The sequence below is a fragment of the Balearica regulorum genome, chromosome 3 (genome assembly GCF_011004875.1).
Source record: "Balearica regulorum gibbericeps isolate bBalReg1 chromosome 3, bBalReg1.pri, whole genome shotgun sequence".
Taxonomy (NCBI): domain Eukaryota; kingdom Metazoa; phylum Chordata; class Aves; order Gruiformes; family Gruidae; genus Balearica; species Balearica regulorum.
Window position 1 is genome coordinate 106,577,519 of NC_046186.1, and position 25,066 is coordinate 106,602,584.

The 25,066-nt window shown below is 40.8% G+C and overlaps 1 protein-coding gene across 1 annotated transcript in view; it reads left to right on the forward strand.

Annotated features, from left to right (window-relative positions):
* The first annotated feature begins 4,445 nt into the window (after window positions 1-4,445).
* The window catches only part of CNIH3 (cornichon family AMPA receptor auxiliary protein 3), a 53,085-nt gene continuing 32,464 nt past the window's right edge, over window positions 4,446-25,066 (forward strand). The window contains exon 1 of the mRNA XM_075749381.1: window positions 4,446-4,816. Within this exon, the coding sequence (XP_075605496.1) occupies window positions 4,736-4,816 (81 nt within the window). The 5' untranslated portion in view covers window positions 4,446-4,735. The remainder of the gene's footprint in view (window positions 4,817-25,066) is intronic.

Sequence of the window (25,066 nt, forward strand, 5' to 3'; positions counted from 1 at the left end):
GAAAATAAGACTTCATTAACAAAATGTCACTTGCTGTTATTATTGCAAAGGTAATCTTTCAAAAATGAACTGACCATAAAGTAATGCAGTCGTTTCATCTGGAATCTGCAGATAATCTGAAATAATAATGCATGAGTATGGAATGCTTCTAGTCATCTCTATCGGCTACTAGCATTAAAACCCAATGATGGCAATTTGTATATAAGCATTGTTAATTATTTAGTATTACTTAAAGTTCACAAAAGAGAAAGTCAGTTGTATTATTAAAATACACTCAATCTAATGAATGACAATTCTCTACTATAATTAATATAATGGCTTTTACTCTAACATGCACTCATGTATTGTAACAGTAACATGAATGTTAATACTATGAAACACTTTGGCTGAGGATATACCACCTTCTGGGTGGATTTATGGTGATTTTAGCCTCTCACTTCAGGGGCTACTGTTCTTATAAAGACTCGTCCTTTAGGTTTATACAGTTGTGGTACTTATTTGGGAGTTAAATGGACTTGCTAGCAGTCCCTTCTCACTTCTGATGCTGTTCTATAAATTAGCCACTGGAAATTTCTTTCAGCACCTTCAGATTCTTTTGTTATCTAGCACAAAAGGTCATTTCGTATAAAATCAAGTGTTCCAAGACCTGCTAACATAAGGACATCCTGAACTCATATATCTACTACATTTTCACGATGTCTGTAGGCGCATTGGATGTCATTTGGTTTTGAGTGCTGTCTGTTGCTCACCAGATGTACTCCTTTGTTATTATTTATCTAGTGACTGAATTTTTATGGTCCCTTCATAGATGTCCTCACAAAGTAAAAAGCCATCCTTAAGTAAAAAAATCCCAAAACCCTCTTTGTGCTTTGACCGATGATAACATTTGCAGAGTGATAGCTTTGAAAATCAGCATCTCAGTACCAGTTGTACAGAAGCAGGACCACCATCTATCCTCTTGTGATGACTGTATGAGATTGGGATCAGACTAGATTGCAAAAAAATGTCTGCTTGATTCTCTAATTCCTTCAGGAACCTGCAATTGTATTTTCCAATAAATATGCATGGTAAAGACAAATATTTTCTGTTTACAAACAAGAAATTCAAACCACAAAATACGCTTCAGTGGTAACTGTAGCCTTCCTAAATTTAATCTGTTCAAGTAAAGCAAGGACCCTTACAGTCTTTTGTAAAAACCATTTCTCTGAAGGTTTTACAAACACACTGTCGTGATCTGTTTGCGTGTGTTGTGGGATACAGCCTACGAAACCAGTTCATGTGAAAACTTGTGCTGGGAAGTATTCTTAAACTTGAAGTACATTGTGTAACCCATCAGCAAATGAATTTAAATGAAATGGCCTCTGGTTAAAGATAAGAGGAGACAATACAAACCATTTTTTGATCAGTCTGAATGTGAATTTACTTTCTGTTTCTTGCTGTTTTTCTAGTTGGTCTGAAATTCATCTCCATGCTTCAGCATTCTGAATATTTTTTGCTGCTGCATTCCCAGGTTACAGGTTACATGTGCCGCAGGGCGAGAGCAGTAGCGCCTTCTGGGAACGGCTTGGGAATACACTACCTGGAGGAAGTACGAGCATTTGTGAAATTTGGAAGACAGCAGAATGAAAGACAAGGTGCTAAATCTGAGACTGTGGCCACTAAAACCGGCTGCTGAACAGCAGAGAGCAAGGATTACTGCAGTTCCTAATGGACTGCTGCAGAACCTCTGGGCCTTTTATTTCCAGCAATAGAAAAGAAACCCAGGTGTGTCTCAACGCATGGATGTCATTTTGGTTTTTTGGGGAAAAGTGGCATTAAAATAACAGTTTTGAAAGCAAGATTGTTGTTTGGTTGGTTTTGGTTTTGGTTTTTTTCCCCCTCCAAGGTGGTTATACTCTGTATTTGTCTGGTTTGCCTATTCCAGATCCCTTCGGCTGATAGTGCTTCATCCTCAGCTCCCACTTCTCTGTTCTGGCCTCTGTGATATGCATTATTTCAAAGGAGCACAGCTGGGTGCTGGACTGTAATTCCTCATGCAGCTAGGATCAGATCCATCAGTTCATTTGAACGTTAGGACCAAGACCTTGGAAGTGGATGAGGAGCTAATAGACAGACTGATGTTCCTGCTGTGTTCACAAAGGCTTAAACCAGTGAGAAAAGGGTCAGACACACCTGTATTATTTTCACCTTTTGCCTCAGATGACGTGATTTGCAATAGTCTCCTTCAGAAATGACAAGGGAACGGCTCCCTGCTGTGAGGTCCTCATGCCACAGAGCTGTAATGAGTTTGTAACGAGATGGAGATAAGGAAGACTTTTTAGTGATTACTGAGACAAAAAGAGATGCACTGAGTGAGGGGTAAATCTTTCTACCACTCCTCATCACTTACATGTCTCAAGATACTTCTGGTATCCTCATGGTGTAAGAAGAATTCAGTAGGACAAAAATGTCCTAAATGCATCTTGATGGATTGTCCTTTCACTGTATATCAGAAACTTTTGTAATTAGTCAGCCACTAGCAATGATTAATGATTAGAAATATGGCTAATGGGCAACATATGTTTCAAAATCAATATCAGGAAAGGCTGTGTGATATTGGAAGTGTTGGGCTGTGGAACTGTCTCCTTGCAACTTGAGAAACAAATATTTTGCCTGTGTGTTACACTACATAGCTGGAATGTAAATGAAGATAAGAGCCAGTGAAAACCAGAGTATTTACCTTGGAGTGTAGTCCTAAACTGAGATTTAATGGTTGTTTGCGCTTCTGCCTTTTGTGATACCTACAGTATATACACATATCTGTAAAAATATATGTGTGTGTGTGTATACATATAAGTGCTCAAGAAAGGTTTTATTTTGGGTTTCTTGGAAGCATCCGTTTTTCTGTGTTGAATCTTAGCATAGGTAATATATGTCATATATATTATTAAAGTAACTGTGGCAAAATAAAAAAATCAAACCACAAACAAAACAACCAACCCCAAAGACAACTTCTGTACCTCACTTACAGCTCTTTTCAAAACGTGTGGCTATGAATAAACCATTTACTTACGCAAGCATACGCTCTGCAGGATTTCACATACAAAAGAATTAAAAGGTCAGATAATTACAATGCGTTTACTGCATCCCTGTATGACAGCAAAGCTTATTACTATTTGCTGTGTTCTGTCCTTAATTAAAGCATCAAATCACATGTACAGTCTGGAGCAGCTCGATTATAAAAGGTTACTTCCATCAGTTTATTCCTGATTGGTTTATTAATTACTGGCCTTGACTCTCGATTCAAATCAGCACTCTTTCCTCAGGATAAAAGTGCATATAATGTTAAAAATAATATACCATCATTTAAAACAAAAATATTTTGTAAACAGTTAGAAAGAGAGCTTGTACTAAACTTGGGTTTGATGGAATTATGATCTCTTGCCCCATCAAGTGTGACTTTTCACAGATGACCACTGGCAAATTTCTAAATAGTTTTGTTACTGAATCCCTTTCCATCCCTAAAAGGATAGAAAAAATGCTGTGAACTGAAATTCTTTTAAAGTTTTGTAAGGATATTTCAAATATATAGCTTTCATCCATTGTTTTCAGAATACTTTTAAATGAGTCTTCTGGTGGTTCTGTGGTATTTTCTCCCAAAAACTTTTTGTGTACAAACCTGCTGTATTGTATCAGCTGATGTACTCCAAAGAGGTGGAAGAACTTTTGATGGTAAATCCAAAACAGATTTCCCGCAGAAATGGCTAAGTCATGTCTGGAGGTGCCATGGATACTCTGAAAGGCAGGGTGAGAAAGCAGGGGCTTTACTCTTCCTTCCCTATTTTAAATATGTACTTCAGCCATTTGGATATTGCATTTACCTGAAAGACATCAAGAGCACTCTCCCAATTTGCAGCATTTAAGAAAGGTTTGTCTTTATTCACGCTAACAGCAAAAATCCTTTTTCATCTGGTGGGAAAGGACAGACTGATCCTACTTTCCTTTCAGGTATTAGCTGCTAGGCTGGGTTTCCCGCCCTCTCTCTCCATCAGAGGATGGCCACCCCGGCGCTGCCCTCCCCACGCCGGGTGATGCCCTGCCACCGCCTCAGCCTTCCTCTGGCCTCACTGCCTTCCTCATCTCGCTAGATTTACCTGATCCTAAAACCAAAAAATAATATTTTTTTTAAAAAAAAAACCCCAAACACCCAACAAGACTTCAAGTTTAGGCATACCATTATCCTTTCAGGATTTGGCCTAAACTGATCCCAGCCTACGCTCGTTCCTCTCACGCTGTCGTGATATGGTTTCAGTCAGAAACAGGCGGTCGTTACGGCGGAGGCAGCCCGAGCGGCAGCCGGACTCTGTCAGCTCCGCCGCGGCGGAGCGTCCTGCTGCCGCCCCCGCTGAGGGGAGCCGCCCCTCGGGGGCGCCTTGGCGGCGGGGGCCGCCCACCGCCGCGCCTCAGCGGGGAGGGGAGAGCGGCGGCGGTCGAGGGGCCGGGCCGGGAAGTCCAGACGCTGACGGCGCTGCGAGGGGTCGGGACGGGCTCAGCGGAGCGAGGGGAGCGGCTGTGAGGGGCGCGGCGGTCGCTCTGCCCCGCTGCCTGCCCGTCCCGGCTCTGTCTGTGTGACAGTCCGCGCCGTCGCCAGGGCGCCCGGTCACTTCGCCGTTCTCCCCGCTGGTATTTCGCGGGTCGCTCTTCTCCCGGTCGCCCACCGGGACTAGGCGGGGGGCGCGGGGGGTTTCTCCCCGCCATGGCCTTCACCTTCGCCGCCTTCTGCTACATGCTGTCGCTGGTCCTCTGCGCCGCCCTCATCTTCTTCGCTATCTGGCATGTGAGTACCCCACCTCCCCCCCGGCCCCTCCGCCGCCCGCGGAGACCCTTAAAAACGGCTCCAGCCCCAGGGGGGTACCCGCGCCGTTGTGGGGGCTGGGGTGGGGGTGTCGTGGTGTGAGGGGAGAGGGGCGGCAGGACGGGCTGGGGCCGAGGCGGGCAGCCCCGCACCCGTGGAGCCGAGGCGAAGCCCCCGCCGCCGGTGTGTGCCGCCAGTGTCCCGCGGCGGGAGCGGGCACTTCCCCCGCCTGTCCGCCCCGCACCGCCGGCGGTGCCAGGGCAGACAGACCGCGCCGTGAAACCTCTGCGTGGGTTATTTTATTTATTAAGCTTTTACAAACGTAAAGCCCAATGGCAATGCTTCTGTGATAGCTTATAAAAATATCCCCGGCCGTCCGCGCTTCTGGGAGGTGCTTGCGCCCCGAATGCAGCCCTAGCCGTGTGCGTGTGGAGAGCTCCCTGTGCTGAGGGCTTTGGCTGAAGTAAAAGGTGCTCATGACTCCGGCACGGACTGTGCTGACGGGATCTCCGAGGTAAGAACAACTGTGTTTCTTGCCCGAGAATAGAGACTTGTGAGGGAGAAACCTCCACATACCTGATGAAGCAGTTCGGTTGTTGTTTTTCCTTCGATAATTACTACCTTAATAACTTTTTAAAAAGTCGGATTTGAGTGTGAAACTTCCTCGTCCTTCTAATGCATGAACTGGATGTTGGAGTACACTTTCATTGGTTTCACTGGGAAGTGGTGGTGCCCGTACCTTACTGTACGCAGGTTGGCTGTGGCAGGCGTGAGCATGTAACTTAGAAGGTGTCTATTTCTGCAGTAGTGAAATTATTCTTACGCATAATTTGCAATTCTTTTAAATGGTTACGTGTTTGGGAATTATTTACACTATGTGTGTGCTACTCAAATAACTTCATGCCATAAACATTCAGGATGGAATAGGATAAGTTGAAAAATAGAGCACGTCTCATGGATGCCGCTACAGATACCTTATGGAGACAGATTAAAAAACCCCCTCCTTTGACTAAGAAGCAAGGGTGATACAGTATTTATTTTTATTGAAATGAGAGTAAAGCTGCTATCTTAGTTGTATGTAAGCATATTAGAACTGTGAAATGGATCACTCTGTTGTGAGAATTCTTTGATACCGAATTATTTTGAACTCTTAATGGTGCAGTTACAAGTTTTTCTTATTAATGAAACCACAGAAATGTGATGGTAATGCCAAGTACTGTAGTGATGTCAAGTACTGCAAGGCTGGAAAGGGTCTCTAGCAGTCAACTACTGAACTCCTGTTCCCTGAAAAAAGGAGTAGTAACATTTAGATGATTACTCATGTTTTCATCCCTCCATTTCCCCAAACCTTTGGGTTCCCAAAAGTGAGAATACTACAGCTTCTTCAAAGGGTTTAGAGTTAAATGTGTATTCTACTTTGAATCTCTTGATACAAATTAAACAGTTACTTCCTTCATTACTATCACAATTTTAATGATTTTTTTAAATATATTTGAAGTCTGTTATTGTGTTCCTTTTTTCCTGGACTGAAACTGTTGTTGTCTGAATGCATATTGTACTTCTAGCAAATGGGTCAAATTATTATTCTTCTTCCATAAATCAATGTAGTTACTGCAAGTTTACTCTTAGTGAACCATTTTTCAGCTTTCAGTCTGTAAACTCATGGAGAGCAATCCATTATTTGTAGAGGTCCATAAGAGGCACCTAAGAAAGGAAACCTTTTGTCAGTAGGCCTGTGTTTATGGTGCACATTTTGTACATCTGTTGAAAAATTGTTGAGGGATTGAAATTGAAAATGGCTGGAAATGCTGTTCTATTGTCATAGAGCAAGAATTGGTACTGTCTCTTCCTATAAATAAATAATAATTCTATTAAAGTACATGGTTTGTGAAGGTCATAGAATAACAGATGTAACACCTTGCCAGATTACACTTTCAAGCATGCCTGTTACCCATATATACAAAACACAAGGATTTTTATTATCCTTTCTATATTAACTGTTATAATCTGGTTTCTTATTTCTTCTAAAATGTAGTCTAACATTTATTGAGTCACAGGAGTTTCTTTTACCTTGAACATCTCATTGTGAAAATCTTCCTAAGAAACAAAACTCCTACTCCTTCCCTGTGACCTGATTTTTTTTCACTGTAATATATTTGTAAGGGACAGTAGATATATTTTAAATAGGTTCTCATAAGGGCAGTGGAGGATTTTAATAATTGTATTTTCCTGTTAAAACACTTTTTAAAAAAAAAACGAAGCAGATTTGATTGCTAAGAATAAGTTGTTGATTAATCTGAGCATCTCATCACTTTGAAAGATTTCTGAGGTTTTAAGACTGAATGAAAGTTTTAAAGGACAAGAAAAAACTGTAGCATTTGGACTTCATATTGTTCTAACCTGAAGCTGGCTGAGGTTTGGGCAGTTATCTGGAATGAGTTAACAGTGGATCAAATAAAATCTCATTTTCTTCCTGCTGAGAAGTCAGATGAATTATAATTTTCATTAATATTGATGTAATAGGTCAATAAAAATGTGAAACCAAAACAAAATAAGAGGGCAAAATGAGGATTTTTGGTTTTGGAAACTGTGCTTTTCTGATGCCTTTCCTCTAAGAAGTTAAAGGCTCTCTATACATTCCTGTGCTCCATACTCTTTGGGCACAGACAGAATGAAGCTGGACGGAATATTTTAAAGGAATGGTAATAAAATGCAGAAACTGCTTCAGACAACTGGAAAATGTAGTAATTTTTTTCCTAGCTCTGAGTGATCTTCTCGTATAGGTTGCCAATGGTGTCTGTCATGATAAAAAACCAAAACCAAATCAGATACTGTCAGAAACATGTATTTAAACTATGCACAAGACTTATCTTAATGTATTATTGCTGGAATTTCACTCATACATATAAAATGAAAGCAAAGGGCTGAAAAATAGAGTTCTCCATCTACTACATAGTACCAATACCAGTCTCTGTGGTGTGGGACTTTCTTCAGCGTTTAGGTTTGTTCAATGATCACATTACCTCTATTTGTAATGACACAATATTAGAAACATCATGTAGAAGTGGATGTTTTCATGCCACTGTTGTGGAAAAGTACTCGAGAATTCAGTACAGGATGATGACCTTTCTGCTTGCTTTTTTCCAGCCAGCCTTTGGAATTTAATAAAACCTTACATTCCCATTATAGAATTATATAAGCTGTTTCCAACGACTCTTGGTGTTCAGAGTAAACTTTATGTAATGCTATGATTTAGTCCTTTCAAAATTCAGGAAAACTTTTCCATCTGAGGCCTAAAACCTTTCCCTGAGTTTGAATTCTCGTAAGTATACAGTTGGGTAAAGTTGGTTGTATTTGAAGCTATATTAGCCAAATGTATATCAGCTAAATGAGACTGTCTTCAGATGAAGTTACTGAGCCTCAAAATGTTGAGCGAACTTTGGTGAATGAATATCTTGTGGAGAGAAAAAGTAATACGTAGAGATACCTCAGTACAGTTGATTTGAGCTATATACTGCATGTGACTTGTTGCAGAAACGCAGTCACAATAGTGCTCTGTTTGCTTTCCTAGCTGAGGTATCACTGAAAGGAGTTTTGGCCAAGGTGTCCTCTCGTCTGGAATAATGCAGCTGAGCGTATTTTGGGGGGATTGCGTGATACAACAGCAGAATTTGGTCTACTAACTATGTAATTTTATATCCTCATCTGATCATGTTGTAAATTCAAGAACAGAGTATATGGTCGTCTTACTAGCGATCACAGAAACTTTGTTTTTCTGTCCTCAGCTCTTGTTCTTCTTTATAAACATCTTTTTATTAATCAGTTTTACTCCATTCCTAAACTACCTTGAACTAAGATTTAGCATCCTGTTAACATTTAGGTGAGCTATGCCTTTTTGAACTCCCAACAGGGTATGACATACCACATTAATTTCTAGTGTAGCTCCACTGAGTTGTGTCTAAAATGAAGTTGACCAAATTGTGATTTGTCATCACTTAAAATGTGATATGTTTGTGTGAACTCCTGCAGCACTGTTATTCTCTTCAAATACATTGGTTTTGGGTAATCTGAGTCCTTCCCTTTTTTTAATATTTTAAGATGACATTACCTATGTTGAGATTTGTTATTTTAAGGAAAGCTTTAAGAAAAGAGCTCTTCAAAGTGTTCCATTTTATAATACCACAGTAAAACAATTCATAAATACTAAGTATGTTACTGTTTAAAAAAAAATACATTTCTGTGGTGGGCCATCTCTTTTTGAACTCATACCAGCATATCTTTGAATGTGTGTGACTGTTTCATAACCAGTAGTACTTAAGGATTGCCAGAAAATATTAGGAGTATCATGCCTGCCTGAGAAGTTGTATCAAATGTGATGGGCTTTTGGAGTATTCTGATATAATTGTGAATTCAAATGAATCTGGGAAGAGCTCTCTGGCATGATAAGAGGTGTGTGCACTGAAATTGGTGACAGTTACTTGAACCAAGCATAAGAATAAAGCAGCAGAGCATGGAAATTCTTTTGGGCTTTGCTTTCTTTTTTTTCTTCCTTATTTTTCTTTTGAAGCATGAGGATAGTATTAATTCTGATAAACAACCTTAATATGACTTTGGCTTGACTTAGCAGTTAGAAGTTAACAGGTAAAAACAGTGGGAGGCAGTGATCGAATAGAGTAATATAGGTTAAGATTGACTTTTAATTTTAAATTAAAGCATCCCTTTTTGCAAACACCAGGGAAAGCAGCCCTTAGAATCTATATTCTGTGCTGTTTCTGCAATTGACTTTGTGTATTATGTTTAGCAGACAACTTGATTTATCTATGCCTTGTTTTCTCATTAACTAAGTGTGGGTAATAGAACTGGACTCCAAGTACCGCATGTCATTTTATTTAACATATATCCCTAAAATGCCTTTGCTTTCTGACAGAAGGTGCTATGTTGCCACTTACGTTATTTTTCACTGTATTGTCATGGTGCTGTGGACCATATTTTATTAGTACTCAAGTTGCAGTAGCTTAGGTAAAAAATTCAAAAGCTCTCCAAGAGTTACATATGTGGAATTTGGTGAATATTTGGTATCTGACTCATTGAGGCTTCCTCATAAAATTCCTAGCCTAATTTTTGATAAATTGTACAACCTTAATTTTGAAGATACGGGAAAAGTGCACAAAGGAATCATTTAAAGCTTGGGTTGATAGCAAATTCAGTTGAGTAAAGCACTTAGGTCACAAACTAGGTGCTAGTCTATCAAAGTTCTCTGTGTATCAGTGTCTTACTGTTTCTGTAGCTTTGGTTTGGAGGATAGCCATCGGTCTTACCTGAAACCGGTAAAGAGATCCAGGAGCTCACTTGAACGTGTGCTTCTCTTCAGTAAGGGCTGTCAGTCATCTCAGTTTAACTTCTTTACAGTGCTTTAGAGCCTGTCTTGAAAAGAAAGTAATTTCCTTACAGACTTGTGGTCAAGCTTGAATTTTCTTTCAGATATTGAAGTTCAGTGCTGTCCTTTAATGAGTCGTTAATTCAGTTCCCTGACAATACTGGATAATTATGTGATTAAAAATAAAATCAGATTAAGGTTTGATGAACAGGAGTACAAATGCTGTTGCTGCATGTTATACATATTTCTTGAAGATATTTTTATTCTCTAAGCGGCTAAGCACATTGTCCCTGAAGGTTTCATAGTCATGACAGCTTAAGGAATGAGTCTGATATTTCCACTCTTTTTTAAAGGCAGAGCACAACCAGATTGGTCTGGCTAACATAGCTTGACAGTTCCCTTACAACTTTTCTTTCAGAAGTTTGTCACATTAATGCTGACAGACAGATATTAGGCCAGGCAGCACAGACTGTGGAGCAAACTTTATTTTATATATTGGGAAAACAAGTATATTTCAGTTTAGTTACATTGTCATGTTTAAATAATAATTAAAAAAATCATAGAAGTCTTGGGGCTCTACCACAGACTTAAATGCTGTGGAAAGATTAAATTGGACCTCTGTGTATGCTTGAACTGTCATGATGAGATTTATTTGGAGAAAGGTTTTAAATTGTGCATGGTTACCACTGGCTGTAATTCCAGATGCTTCACAAGTCACAGTGACTCCATTATCTGTGTAAAATAAATTAGTCTGTGGAGTCTCGTGCCTCCCACAAAAATGTGCAGAGAACTATTTAAATGTTATTTGGTTGTCACATATCCGATATTTTTTTTTTTTGGTCCTCAGATTAGTTAGAAAATCTACTTACTAAAGGGATTTCATATCCAAATTGGTAAATAATGTATTTCTAATGCTTTTTTAAAAACTTCCATGCTTGTTAATAAGCAAGGCAATATAGCTGTCATATTTTATTAGACCGTTGAGTACAACTCTCAGATTGAGTCTGAAGCGTGAGGTTATAACTCATTACATATATTTGTTTATTCAGCCACCACATACTTCATTAAATCACACTTAAAACATTGAATTCAACCCTCTGACCTCTGGCTTGGTTGATTCCCTGCACCCCAACATAAATATCTTTTTATCAAAATATTTTTCAGAGAGAGGGAGAAGCTCAGCAGAGAACAAGAATCTTCTCCTTACAGATACTAGACTTGTCTTTGACCTATTCCTCTTCCTCAGTGCCTCCGACACGCAGTTCATTTATAACCAGCATTGCTGCTGACAGCTGGAGGTGACTCTACCAGGCAGTGAAACTAGTTGTCACTTAAGTCATAAGCTGGGGATACTGAGAGACTTACACTTCTGGAGATTGGTGGTTTGGAATACAGTTCCACTTTCTGTGGAAACAATGTGTGTCTCCCATATGAAATGGGTAAGAATTATCATTGTTTCTGCTCTGCAAAGAGATAGTCACTTAAAGTCACAGGACAGAGTCAGCTGATGAGGTAAAGGTAGAAGGATGTCAAATACTACTTGATTTACTAGATCAACCTCTTCCATTGTTTCACAGTTGGAAATTCCCAAGAAAAAAAAAAATCAATTTGTGACTGTGATGCTGTGCAGAGAGCGAGAGGCAATTTTATCGACAAAATGGTTCCTATGTTTCCCATGATAATAATTACAACTTCAGAAATATCTGGTTCCTGTTAAAAGAAATAATAAAAGGTTCGTAGAATAATTTCAATTGGAAGGGATCTAGGCAATCATCTAGTCAAATCTCTTCTTCAAGACGGGCCTAGTTTTAAAGTTAGGCTGGTCTGCTCAGGGCCTCGTCCAGATGACTTGTGAACTCTCCATGGTGGAGAGTCCACAGCCTCTCTGGGAACCTGTTCCAGCACTGTACTTCTCTCACTGTGAACATTTGTTTTCTTACACATAGCTGGAATTTCTCTGGGTGCAATTTCTCACTTTTGTCTTTTGTCCTCTTGATGCACGCCCGTGAGAAAAGCTTTGTGCTGACTTCTCTCTAACCCACCCCAGGAAACTGAACGCAGTATTTATATCCCGCCATAGCCAAGCCCACTTCCCTCAGTCTCTCCTTGTACGTCATGTGCTCCAAACTTCTGTTGTCCACCAGAATGGCCAGATCCTTTTCTGCTGGGTTGTTCCCAGGCTGTAGTGTTGCATGTGGATAGTCTATCCCAAGTGTAGGACTTTTCCCTTGGTCTTGGTTGACCATCATGAAGCTCTTGCTGGCCGATACCTCCAGCTTGTCGAGGCTGCTCTTAATGGCAGCTGTGCCCTCCATTATGTCAGCTCATCTCCCCAGTCTGGTGTCATCTGTGAACTTGCCTCCTCTGTCTCATCTTCCAAGTCATTGATGATGTCAAACAAGACTTGCTCCAGTATTGATACCTGAGGAACTCCACTCCTAACTGGGCATCAGTCAGACTTCAAACCAGTGACCACTACCTTGTCAGTCTGGCAGTACAGCCAGTTTTTCACCTTGTAGTCTGCTCATCCTTTTGGGCAAACTGTACTCCAGTTTGAGTACAAAGCTTTTCTGCTGGGACACAGCATCTTCCTCTTGCTTAGTGTTTCATTGTGTGCCAGGAAAATTCAGAGGAACATCAGTGCACCTTGTGAAAGCAGGACAAGAGTCTTTATATTTTTCTCCACTTCCCATTGAAAAAATATTACTATATAAAGCAAGGTTTATTTTAGGAGTGTTATTGTGAAAAGTTACATTAGAAGACACTGAAAAATCACAAAACATTTACAATGGAAGTAGGTTTTCACAGCAAGATACTGCAGGAGTGCTGAACTTGCAGCTCCAGTTTTGATAATGTGAGCACATGAAGCAGAACGTAAGGGAGCTGAAGAAATAGTGCCTTCATTGAGTTGCCCCATAGCATGCTGCTTGCAACTCCTCACCAGTGCAATAGGTCATGAAAAACCTTTGGGTTGATTTTGGGTCTTTTTGTATTTCTACACTTTTGCAGGTTAGGTCATATTCTAGCTAATTTCTTTTTTTTTAAATACAACCAGAAGTCTAAGCTAAGCACATCACTGGAGGAACTGAAGTTTAAAAAATTAAGGAAATCTACAGTAAAATGGTGAGAATTAGTAGGTTATAGTCCTTGCAATTCTCTGATAATAGACACTGTGCAAGTGCCAGGCATTGTTGATACAAGCGCCATTTTTTTTAATAGAATGACATTTGATTTTTGAATGCATTTAAATGCCAACCATCTTCATGCTGTGAGTCACTGTTTCGAGTGTTTGATTGTTTAGTCAATCTTCTGTTGCATTATTACTTTATTGTGTTATGAGTTCTGGCTAAATAGTTCACATTGTATCACCATTAAGGATAAACTGCCTTGTACATTCACAGAGCGGGCATTTATAGGCAAGCATAATGAAGGTTCCACTGAGATCAATTTGATTGTGCTTCAGAGTTATTCTTCCCTCAATATTATAGAAACACTATTAGCAGATCCTTTAGAAAATTGATTTGCTGATCATTTAAGTGGCAGGCCTGTTTGGATCTATGGTGAAATGTATCCTTAGCCTTAATCATCCTCCTGTAATTAAACTAATGAGTTTCATAACAACATAGGTGAACAGATGAGGATGCTTTTTGGGCTGCTGTTTGGTTATTTTACTCTCAACGTTGATCATTTTTCCCAGCTGCTATATCCTTTCCCCATGTCCTATTTCTGCAACCACAACTGCATTTCTTCTGTATTGCTTCACCTTGCTTTATCTCTGCAAACACAGCTGCGTGGCTAATGGCGTTTTTGTGTATGTGCCTGTCTTGGCCTTGAGAGTTATTTCCTCCAAGTTCTGCCTGGCCTCTTTTGGGGAAAAAAAGAAAACTTGGGAAGGTCTGGAATCTGGTCATCCCTGCCTGATGCCGCCTGCATTAGAAGAGCCCCTGTTCCCTTGTCCTGCCTTTTGCCAGTCCAGCTGGGTTCCTGCTGCGTTCCTGGGAGGCAGGAAGCATTTCTGCCTGCCACCCCACAGTGGACTCCTTTCTGAGACAGCATTGGTAGGACCCCACTGTTGAATAGGTACTGAGGAATAAAAATGGGTGGGATGCCATAACCCAACTATTCTGAGGGTTATGTGTTGGTAAAGGTTCAGACTGCCAGGGAGACAAATCTGTGTTGCCTTCTAGCTCGGTGCAATACCCAGATTCCACCTCGGTCATCCTACTGCTGCACAACTGTGCAAAGTAGAGTAGGTATGTGTATGCCAAACTCATGTCTGCAAAACAGTATTTGAAAAATAGGAGGTAAACGAATAGTACCCACCGGGTTCCAGTAGGTAAAGAATTCCAATCGAACATCAGGATTGCCAATGAAGGTATGTTTATTAAGTGTCTAAATATTCGCTGATACTTGCTCTGTTAGATCTAACCTTATACAGATATTCACTGATAAAAGTTTGTAAAATTTAATGGTGATAAAAGCGATAATGACCCAAATAACACTCACGATTGCAATTAAGGCAACTGTCAGTGTCATATGGTCAGGCATCCCTGACTGGGAGGATGTCACTGCTGAGATCCTCAGCTAGCTCTGCTCTGAGGTCAGCTTGAAGGTCAGCTTTTATAGAGTTGCTTTACCTACATGCAATTACTTGTGGCTTATGATCTGAAATCAGACGACAAGTTCAGACTTGCAACTTGTACTCCGAGATCAAATCACAAAACCACACGTAAGGTGCTTTTCTGCTCTTTTGCTGTGGGCACTTCTTGAGGTTCTGCGTATCGGTGTGCATCCTGTTGGTACACATCGTTCTAAGAAAAAAAAAAAAGGGAAGGGGTGTCAGTCACCACACTGGAAGAGGGGAAGTAGGACAGCATGAAGGAGGAGTCCAGGGAGGAAGATAGGAGGGAAAGAGCAAATGAGAGAAAGAAAATACATGTGTGAGTAAGGGACTAAAAAGAGGGAAGATTTGGAACACAGAATTCTTGTTTGGGAGACAATTATTTGAGAAGACAGCTGCCTGAATCCAGAAGGTATGGTTGAATTCAGGTGGTGGACATTTTTGGACAGCCTGTGTAATGACTCTTCTGTATGGGTATGGTGTAATAAGTGGCATGCTTGAACAGATTTTTTAGCGACAGAACCCAGATGCCCTTATGTGTTTCCTGGATTTTGGTGAATGTGCATAAATCACTGCTGGTAGGAATGGAGAACATGGGAGAGGGGAAAAGTAGCAGCAGCAGTGTGAAGCCTGACAGGAAACGGAAGAGAACTCAGCCTAAGGAGCATGTGGGTAATAGTTCTCCCAAGCATGTATCAGAGAAACAGAAATTAAAAATCTCAAAATAATAACTTGTAACAATATGTAGGAATCTTTGGAAGTTCAGGAATAGAATAAATTGTGATGTGCTGGCAAGACTGGAAACTTGCTGAGAGACAGCGCTAGCCAACTGACCAATCTCTTGTCAATGACTTTTATTTTACCAATATTAAAAAAAAAAAAATCTTCCTTTTGATCTCATTCTCTTACCTCTTCCTTTGGAGCAAATATTTTTTCTAGTCGTATCTATTCTGGTATATTTTCCCATCTGTTTACTACCCTTTCCCTGAAATGATTTTACAGAAGCATCCTGTTTATTCCTAGCTTTGGGATTATCAGCTTTGTGCTGTTAACTAATAGAAAAAGTGTTTCAGTTCCTTTTGAGAATAATTTATGAAGATGGCGCTTTGTGGCTTTAACGTATCTGTGCCTTTCTCCTCTCATATCCCTCACACTGTAGATTTGATGAGAAGAAAAAGACAAGTAGAAACATTGGATGGGAGCATATTGCATTTAAGGTGGGGTAAATTAGAAATTATTTGTAATTTCAAGGAAACACAGGAATGGAAGAATACACCCTCTCACATCTATGGGTAGCCACTTACATTGCCTCCAGCCAGAATTAACCTCCTATCAGTCCAACGTGACCAGGGTACCACCTTTCCTCCTGCCTTCCACATCTGGCCCACCTTTTGTATTAGGTCCTTCATCAATTCAAGTCTAGCCTGCCCCTGGTTTGGTGTGGAAGAATCATAAAATCTTGGAATGGTTTGAGTTGGAAGGGACCTCACTGGCCATCTAGTTCCAACGCCCCTGCCATGGGCAGGGACACCCTCCACTAGACCACGTGGCCCACAGCCCCATCCAGCCTGACCTTGAGCACTTCCGGGGAGGGGACACCCACAACTTCTCAGGGCAACCTGTTCCAGTGCCTCACCACCCTCATAGTGAAGAATTTCTTCCTAATATCTAATCTAAATCGACCCTCCTTCAGCTTAAGGCCATTATCCCTTGTCCTGTCACTACATGCCTTTGTAAACAGTCCCTCTCCATCTTTCCTGTAGGCCCCCTTCAGGTACTGGAAGGCTGCAGTTAGGTCTCCCCCGAGCCTTCTCTTCTCCAGGCTGAACAATCCCAACTCTCTCGGCCTGTCTTCGTAAGAGAGGACCAGGGCTTGTGAATGTGGGGCAGCTCCTGTCTATAGAGGACCTCATCCACTCGGTGTTCTTGGTCGAGTGGTCTGTAACAGACCCCCCACTATAGTGTCCCCTGTCCCTGCCTTCCCTTTATTCCTGACCCATAAGGTCTCGGTTGGGTCCTCATCTATCCCCAGGTGGAGCTCCATGCACTCCAGCTGGTCAGTGACATAGAGGGTAACACCTCCTCCTCGTCTCCCTTGCTTGTCCTTCCTAAAGAGCCTGTATCCTTCCATTCCAACATTCCAGTCATAGGAGCCATCCCACCACATCTCCGTGATGCCAATAAGGTCACAACCCTGCAGGCGTGCACACGTTTCCAGCTGCTCTTGTTTATTCCCCATGCTACGTGCGTTTGCATAGAGTTGTCCTGATGAAGCTGTCTGGGTGGCTGGAATTCCTTTGCACTGCACTTCAGATGGTCTCTGCTGACCTGTGATCCTTCTCCAGGCTCTGGGCATCTATTGCTGGCACTGGCATCAAACTGGTAGGAGTGGGATGGATTGAGGTTCCATTCCCCTGGCAACTTTATTTTAAAACCCTGTTCACCAGCTTGGCAAGTCTATGACCAAAGATGCTCTTCCCCTTCTCTGACATACAGGCCCCATCAGGCCCCAGTAGACCAGATTTCTCAAAGCGAGCCCCATGGTCTAAGTAGCCGAACCCCTGGCTGTGGCACCAGTCCTGTAGCCATTTGTTGACTCACCAGATTTGATGGGCCCTTCTCTTTGACCCTGAGGATTGATGAAAAACCTACCTGTGCTCCAGAGTCCCTTTCCGCTGCTCCCAGGGCTCTGTAATCCTTGATACTCCTCAGTCTGCTCCTGGCTGCACCACTGGTGCCCGTGTGAAACAACAGGAGCAGATAATAGTCAGTGGAGTGTACGAGGCTTGGTAGTCTCTCAGTGACATCCCTGACCCGAGCCCCCGGTAGGCAGCTCGCCTCTCTAGAGAGTGCGTCAGATCGGCACGTGGTGCCTCTGTGCCTCTTGGAAGGGAGTCGCCTGCTCCTATCACCCGTTGCCTTTTCTGAGTCGCGCTGGTTGTTACCCGGGGAGCAGATCGGGCTGCCTTGCTCAGCTCCAGCATCTCCACTGATGCGGTGGGTCTTTCCTCTTCAGTCCACAGAGCAGTGAAGCAGTTCTGCAAGGGCACCTCAGGCTTCAGAGAAAGTCTGTTCCTCCTGCCAGTTCTTGAGATTATTGGCCCCTCTCCCTTCTGTGTGTGCCGGGGGAGGAGTTTTTGGCAGTTTGGCCATGGGCCCACTGCAGAGTGCGCTTGGAAAAAGCTGGGTAGTGAAGAGTTTGGCCTATACAAGTAGAAGATGTACAAATCTGCAGCAATGAATGTGATATAGAGGCAGTGAGAAATACATCTTAGTTGTTTCATTTCTTATTGTGCTTTCTTAGTTGATATGGAGTTTAGTGTAAAGAGAAGCAAAGGCAAAAGCAGCGAACTCTCATGCTGAAAGCAGAGTTCCCCAGCCTCTCCAGGGCGTGGATAGAAAAGAACGCTGTTCTCTTCGCACCCTGGTTGGTTGAGAGGTCTGCAAACCAGTTCATCTGCACTGGTCATTACCTGAATCAGAGCCACAAATCTGAGGTCAACATCTCAGCTGTAGAGCTTGGATCCAAACTCCCATAATTTGTGCTTGGCCCATTGAAGAGATCAAGACTAGGGCTGAAGCTTTGTCCTAACTTTATACATTCAATGTGTCTGCAGATAGGGTGTGTGTTTGCATCCTTTTCAGGACAGAAGAAAAACCTAGAGCAAGAGTCTGCATGACCTTTGCTATGATGCCCTTTCTTAGCTTGTTGAATGTGTGGCCCTGACTGGGAATCCACGCTGTAACAGATTGGTTTTTTGCTTTTCAAGACACTCCTGAGTATCAGATCAAGTTATTACCTAACTAACAAGTGACAGCATTCCTGTATGACATGCCAATTTGTTGTAACTGGTGCTGTGTGAGTAACTGATCTTCAGGTTTTGGTGCTGAACTGAAGAAATCAGAAATGGTTAGATACTGAAATGTTTAAAAGGTTTTGATCTTGTTATCTAAATGGAAAAACCTGTTTGTTTGAGAAAGAATCCACATAAAGTACTCCATTGCATGTAGGAGGAGGGCACCATATGCAGGGTAGAATACTGGCGGCATGCTTGTGTTGAAAGTACGACGAGTGTGGGAGATTTATACTCCCTTCGCTGCAGCGATTCAACCTGTATTTCCCACAGCCTACAAAGGTGCATAGATTTGGGGTCTTTTGGGCTGGTGGCAAACGTCAAATCTTCTGTAAGATTTTATTGGTAGGAGAGAAGCAGGCATACAACCGCTTGGGAGTGCCAATTTCTTATCTGCTGCTTGTGATTCAGGCCCTGACATCAACTTCACCACTGACCTGCAGAGTCTCCAGAGACAGGTATCCTGCTAGGTGGAATGGTCTCACATTGTACAGAATTGATAAATAGAAAAATAAGAGTGGGTCTCTTGCCTTTCTAATCCCTTCAGTGAAATGTATATTTATGCGCAGTAGCATGATACCAGCAGTGGAACTGACATTGTTTCAAAAAAAAAAAAAAAAAAAAAAGACTAGCCTGATGGTTCAGGTTCTCTTGTGAGAGACAGAAGACATGATTTTTAAGTTGACTGAGGCAGAAGAATTGTTTCTACCACACTGAATGTAATTAGACTTAAGTGATGCGCTTCCATGTACATGCAAGCTTTTTTCTGTTCGGAACAATGTGGTATATTGACCAGTTTTGTTGCTAATTGAAAATGTGGGGTTTTTTTCTTAATATTACTAACAACTGTTTGTATCCCTTTAAAAAAAAGCTGAGGGGTGTATTTGATTCACAAAATACTGCTATTTTCTGACCTGTCTCCCTGTACTGAATGCAGTATGCAAGGTTTAAAAAAAAAAAAAAAAAGTGTGACAACAAAATGATAAAATCCTTTGGGTGGGAGAGAAGCATGGCAGTCTGGACTTACCTTAAAAATTCCTCCTCCGCTTGAGGTCTGTTTTGAAATGTGTTCTAGCTGCAGGGAGTAGAACTATTAGCCTATTTAGAAACAGGCTCTGTACAGCTATATTAGCATCATCCCTCCTGCACAGCTTGCTTGTCTTCTTTCTCTTAATGAACCACAGTTTATATGTGCACAGCTGATTTTTGCATGGCTGGATTTCAGCTGGTCTAGACTGGAAGACAGTGAATGGGTATAAAGTTGTGGTAAAAGCACAGGTAATCTCTGAACTCTACATTTGGGGAATAGGTGGGACATTTGTGTCTCTCCTGAAGGAGAGGGCTGACATCTCTCAGTTTCAGGATAATTGGGGAACATACTTCAATGTCTGTGGTGAGCAAGTGAAATCTGTGTCCAGAATCGTGTTAGCCAGTAAAACTATTCTCCTTGCAGTTGGATGAAATTATTTTAAAAAGCCCCTTTCAGAGCAGTTGTAGAAATCTGTCAATAGATGCTTGTCAAATCATCCTTCTGGGGACATTGTGTTCACAACAGAATTTTGCAGCTGCTGAGGTTTTTTTAGTGGCTTTGTCAAAACTAATAACAAATGAATTCTTTACATTCAGAAATCAGGTTGCTTTTTCAAACTGTTGTCTGCAATGTTGCATTAATAACCAGTAACTCATGGAGATAGTAACTTTCCATTCAAAGCACTCAAAGTACATTGTGGCTGTATTCCTGAAGATAAATTTCTGTCTTTTTCGCAACATGGATGCAGTTTTTCATTCTTGTACTAATAGATGGACTGTTTCAGATGACTGCCAAATAATTATTCTTAGTGGTTTCTCCTGCACGTCCCTGCAGACTTGGAAATCTGATTTGGTGTAGCTGAAGCAATAATACTGCTTTTGTCCATCTGTATAGTTTTTGGGGTTTTATTCATTTATATATTTTTTATTTATGCAGGGGAATACAGTGGTGTAACTATACAGACTGGTATGCTTGTGCACGTGTGCTCTCAGCAAGGGAGCCTTCCTCTATGGATGTTCATCAGTATTTAATTAGAGTAGTATAATTATACCTCTACATTCCATAGGTAGATAGGAGAGTCTTTTGAATCATGTTTGCAGAACGGAGATTATGCGTTTTTAATTTTGCATATTGGAGTTTCTATTGGAAAAGACTTAAGATCTGGCTTAAATACTTGAGAAATGACAATAAGATTTTCATCACTGTTAGGTTAGCTTATGTGTCCAGTTATAGCCTGAAAAGCGTAAATCGTGTTGGCCTAAATGTAACACAAAATAATTTTGATAAAAATATGAAGACTAGGTGCTCCAGTGTATGTTTGTGCAGCCCTGGATGGAGCCACAAGAGCTTTGTTTGTATTAGCAATGCGTTCGGATTTCTGCATAGAGACTTGTTTAACAGTGGCAGCATATGAAATTTAAGTTAAGTAGAGCAAGGAAATGCCATACAATTGTTAGTGTGAAATCTGACAAATAGAACAATTTTCTACCCTTGAGTGATTTAAAACCATTTGCAATCTTAATCCAAAAAGGCACTGCTTAAAGCAATGCTCAGCTCTAGAGATGAACAACAGTGCAATAATCAGACAGAAATGTATAGTTTCACTTCTCATATGATTCTAGTCTACTGACAGTGTACTTTGTTTCCCCTAACATTTTATATGGTGCAGCAATCCAGAGTCTTTGGTTCTTCTGCCACTGATTCTGTAAATCATTTAATTTCTCTGAACTTTGTTTTTCCCCTTGTATAAAAAAGGAAATTATATTTTCTTTGCATTTAAGGCCTTCATTGCCTTGAAGGGAGATCTGTAACTGCAAGGTATTGTTAGTTATTATTGTTTACTTTTATTAATATGTGGTGAATTAATAAGTGTGATGTTCAGAAAAATAAATACATTGGGGGATGATAAGAGAAGAAAGGAATACCTTTTATCTCGCTTTCCTCTCTGCACTTTATTTAACTGTAGTGTTAAGGTTCTCGTCAAAACCGGCGTTTCAGATACACTGGTCTGGGAAGCTACTGAATTACAAGAGCAGGTATGATGAAAACCAAGATTTGAGGGTTTTTTTTTTTCTTTATTAATAGATATTTAACAAAAAGATATAGACAAGGAATAAAATATGACAAAAAGGATAAAATTCTTTGGCTTTTGAGGCAGGTTGCCCATCCATTCATGCAATTTTGAATAATCTTTGTAAGCAACTGCTGCCTGTCACTCTCCAATAGAGGAGAGAAGAGCTCTTCATACTAACAGTCAGAAGGGGTGATTTCCACTAGAATTATACTTGACAGTGCAAAGATTGCACCAAATTATTTTGCTTTATGTCCTGTCCTTGCTTCATTGATCATGTAACTGCAACTTCCAGAGGGATTTAAGCCTCACTTTAAATATAATTAAGATGCAAATGTGCCCCAGTATGGCAACTTGAAATACCAGGCAGGTTTGTAGCTGAGTTCATATGGAGAAAGGCAGGGAACTAAGTCATATGAGATAACATTGAGATATTGACTGATACACCCATCTGGCTAATAGGGAAGCGCTGTTAGAAATATCAGAACACTTGCTGGGTTTCGGAGATAAGCAGTTAAAAACAGTCAAACAAAGGGGTGAGGGAAGGAACATTGTTAAGGATAGGCACGGATTAAAGGTTTATTCTTTGGTATTAGCATGCAACATGGAGTTGCATATTTCACCTCTTAGGTTAATATATCCATGTAAAATTACAACATTAGTAATGTTTAAGCTGAACGATGGTTTTTGTCTTTCTGACTTGATCTAATACTTTTTCAGGGCATTTAAACTTGCACATATTTTGCAGTAGTCTGCCTGCTACAAAAAGATAGAGGTAATGCATCGTTTGTGCATGTGATTGGGAGCTAAGACAGTACTCTGAATGCTTGTGCTGTGAACCAGGCAGGCAGTGTTTATTAACTGTGTTAATAGGTTCCTGATCTGAAGGACAAACCCACAGAAAGACTGTAGGTATTTGGCCTACGGGGCTTTCTAACACCATTCTCCTGAATCTGAACTGCTATCTAAAGAATCAGATTTTAGTGCATCTTTGGGTTATCTTTTCAGTTGAAGTCTGTAAATAGTGGTGATATCTGCCAGTATAAAACTCTTTCCAATTTCTAGATTCTGTACTGAATTCCATTACTAATTTGGAAGCTCGTGACTATTGAGTCAGATCCTACACCTGCCATATGTAAATTCCTGCAAGGTGGCTTTGATGCAGGGGTGGAAAGAGCAGCTGCTCAAACAGTTCCTAATCATCTGAACCTGTTAAGATGCAGTCATGGGGTAGTGTGCAAGCAGCTTTTCGTATCCCTTTGGCCACAGCTTGACTCGCTGGGTAGATTTCCCTGCTTTCTGAATCATCTTCACAGGAAGTTCCTGCTGCACTTCCTTGTCAGGGACACCTCTTCCCTCGGGATGCAGCAGCAGCTCAGAGTTCTCTTTGGACTCGGTCCCTGCTTAGACCAGCAAAGGGAGAGTGTGGTGTTCCCTCGGCCACAGAGAGCTGAGCCTGCTGGATAGCCAGGTGAAGCCCAAAACAGGAATCTTTTCTCACTATTTTTTATTTCTCTGCCACTCATTATTGTGCTAATATATTATTTATGGCTCTTTTCTCATGTTTGTAAGGATCTTCCTTTTTCTCCCTTGATATATGTAACTTAGATATAAAGTTTCTTCAAGATATTTGGCAGGAAAAAGTTTTTGACTTTTTCAAAAAAACGAGATTGGTTAGATCTAGCTTCTTCTGGCAGCTGTCAGGATAAAAAACTCCAGACACCCAAGAGTTAATCCACTCATTTTAGGGAGAAAATGAAGTAGAGATATAGTGTCAGCATCATTTAGCTCTGTTATTAATTCACATACAAGGGCTGTAATGCACAAGATTTGTGTGTGTGTGGGTTTGTATGAATGTCAATTAGCATAAGCCGGGATGGAGTTTCTGCTGAATTGAAGACAAATGGTTTTGGAGTCATGCCAATTTTGATGCAAGTTCCTGCAAAATAATACTTTCTCATTTTACTAAGTAGCTGTTGTAACGAAACAGTCTTGGCAATGATATACATGCTTTCTGTTATCTCCGAACAAATTTAAAAGTTAGGAGAAGGCTCCCGACTTTCACAGCAGGTTTGTGCTGTGTTCCAAATGGAGCAGTGAAAAGGGAAATCATATGCCTCCTTCCTGCTTTTAAAATAAGCTTGGTGTATTTACCACTTGGATCTTCTGATGTGGTATCTGGAGAAATTGGGTGCTGAAGCTGACAGCCCAGGAAGTCCCTTCCAGTTCTGTTGTCTGGATTCTGTTTTGACAATTGAGTGACAATAAATTAATAACATTTACTGGCATTACTGTTTCATTATAGGATAAACAAGAGACTTTGATCTAGAAATGAAGATAAAATGTTTCAATCTCTACTAAGCCGTGTGTTTTCTTTAAAATAAATAGAATTGGATATTGAACTCTTTCATATAATCTGATTTTCCTAAAACCAAAATAAATTCCAAAGGAAAAATATGTTGGAACACAATTTTGATTTTTGTCTTAAATATGGAAATTATTTCACAATTAGTTTATTGGAAATCTTGAAAATATTTGTTCTTCTGACTTGGAGAAAAGACACATCTTTGAAAACTTGGATAACTACACCTAATCCTCCTCTTACAAAAAATGAGGACCTGATTGCTTGTGCTAGTTAACAAAATGCTAGTGTGCAGGATCATTGGTAGCTATCCTTTCTGGATGAAATAGGAGGCTAAAATAGACTTATAACTTTTCCTTGAAAGTTTGTATGGTTTTTTTGGCTTCTATGTCTTGGTTAAACTGTAGCTTAAGTTTTACTTTCTGCTGCCTTAAATCCTCCAGTCCTGCAGTTTCAATACATACTTCTTCATTTCCTCCTCTGAACTGTTTACATAGTACTGATAATAACGGTTACCGAGCAGCTGTATGCTCCCCAGCCCCTGAGCGAGTAAATATTAGTGAATCTGTACTATAACATGTTTTAGATCCCCAGTAAATTGAAATTGTTTTATGAAGAACGATCACTTTATTGGAGATATTTTTACACCCAAAAAGATAGTCACTGGGGGCATGACTGAGAACAGCTTTGTAAACTTGTAATATTGCACAGCTCCAGTGTTTTAAAGTCAATATACTTCAGTATCTGGCTTGCTGAAATGCCGAGTTTATTGTAGTTACGATTGTAACAGTGCTGAATAATTTTGTGCTCTTTCATAGAATCATAGAATGGTTTGCATTGGAAGGGACCTCAAAGATCATCCAGTTCCAACCCCCCTGCTGCGGGCAGGGACACCCTCCGCTAGACCACGTTGCCCA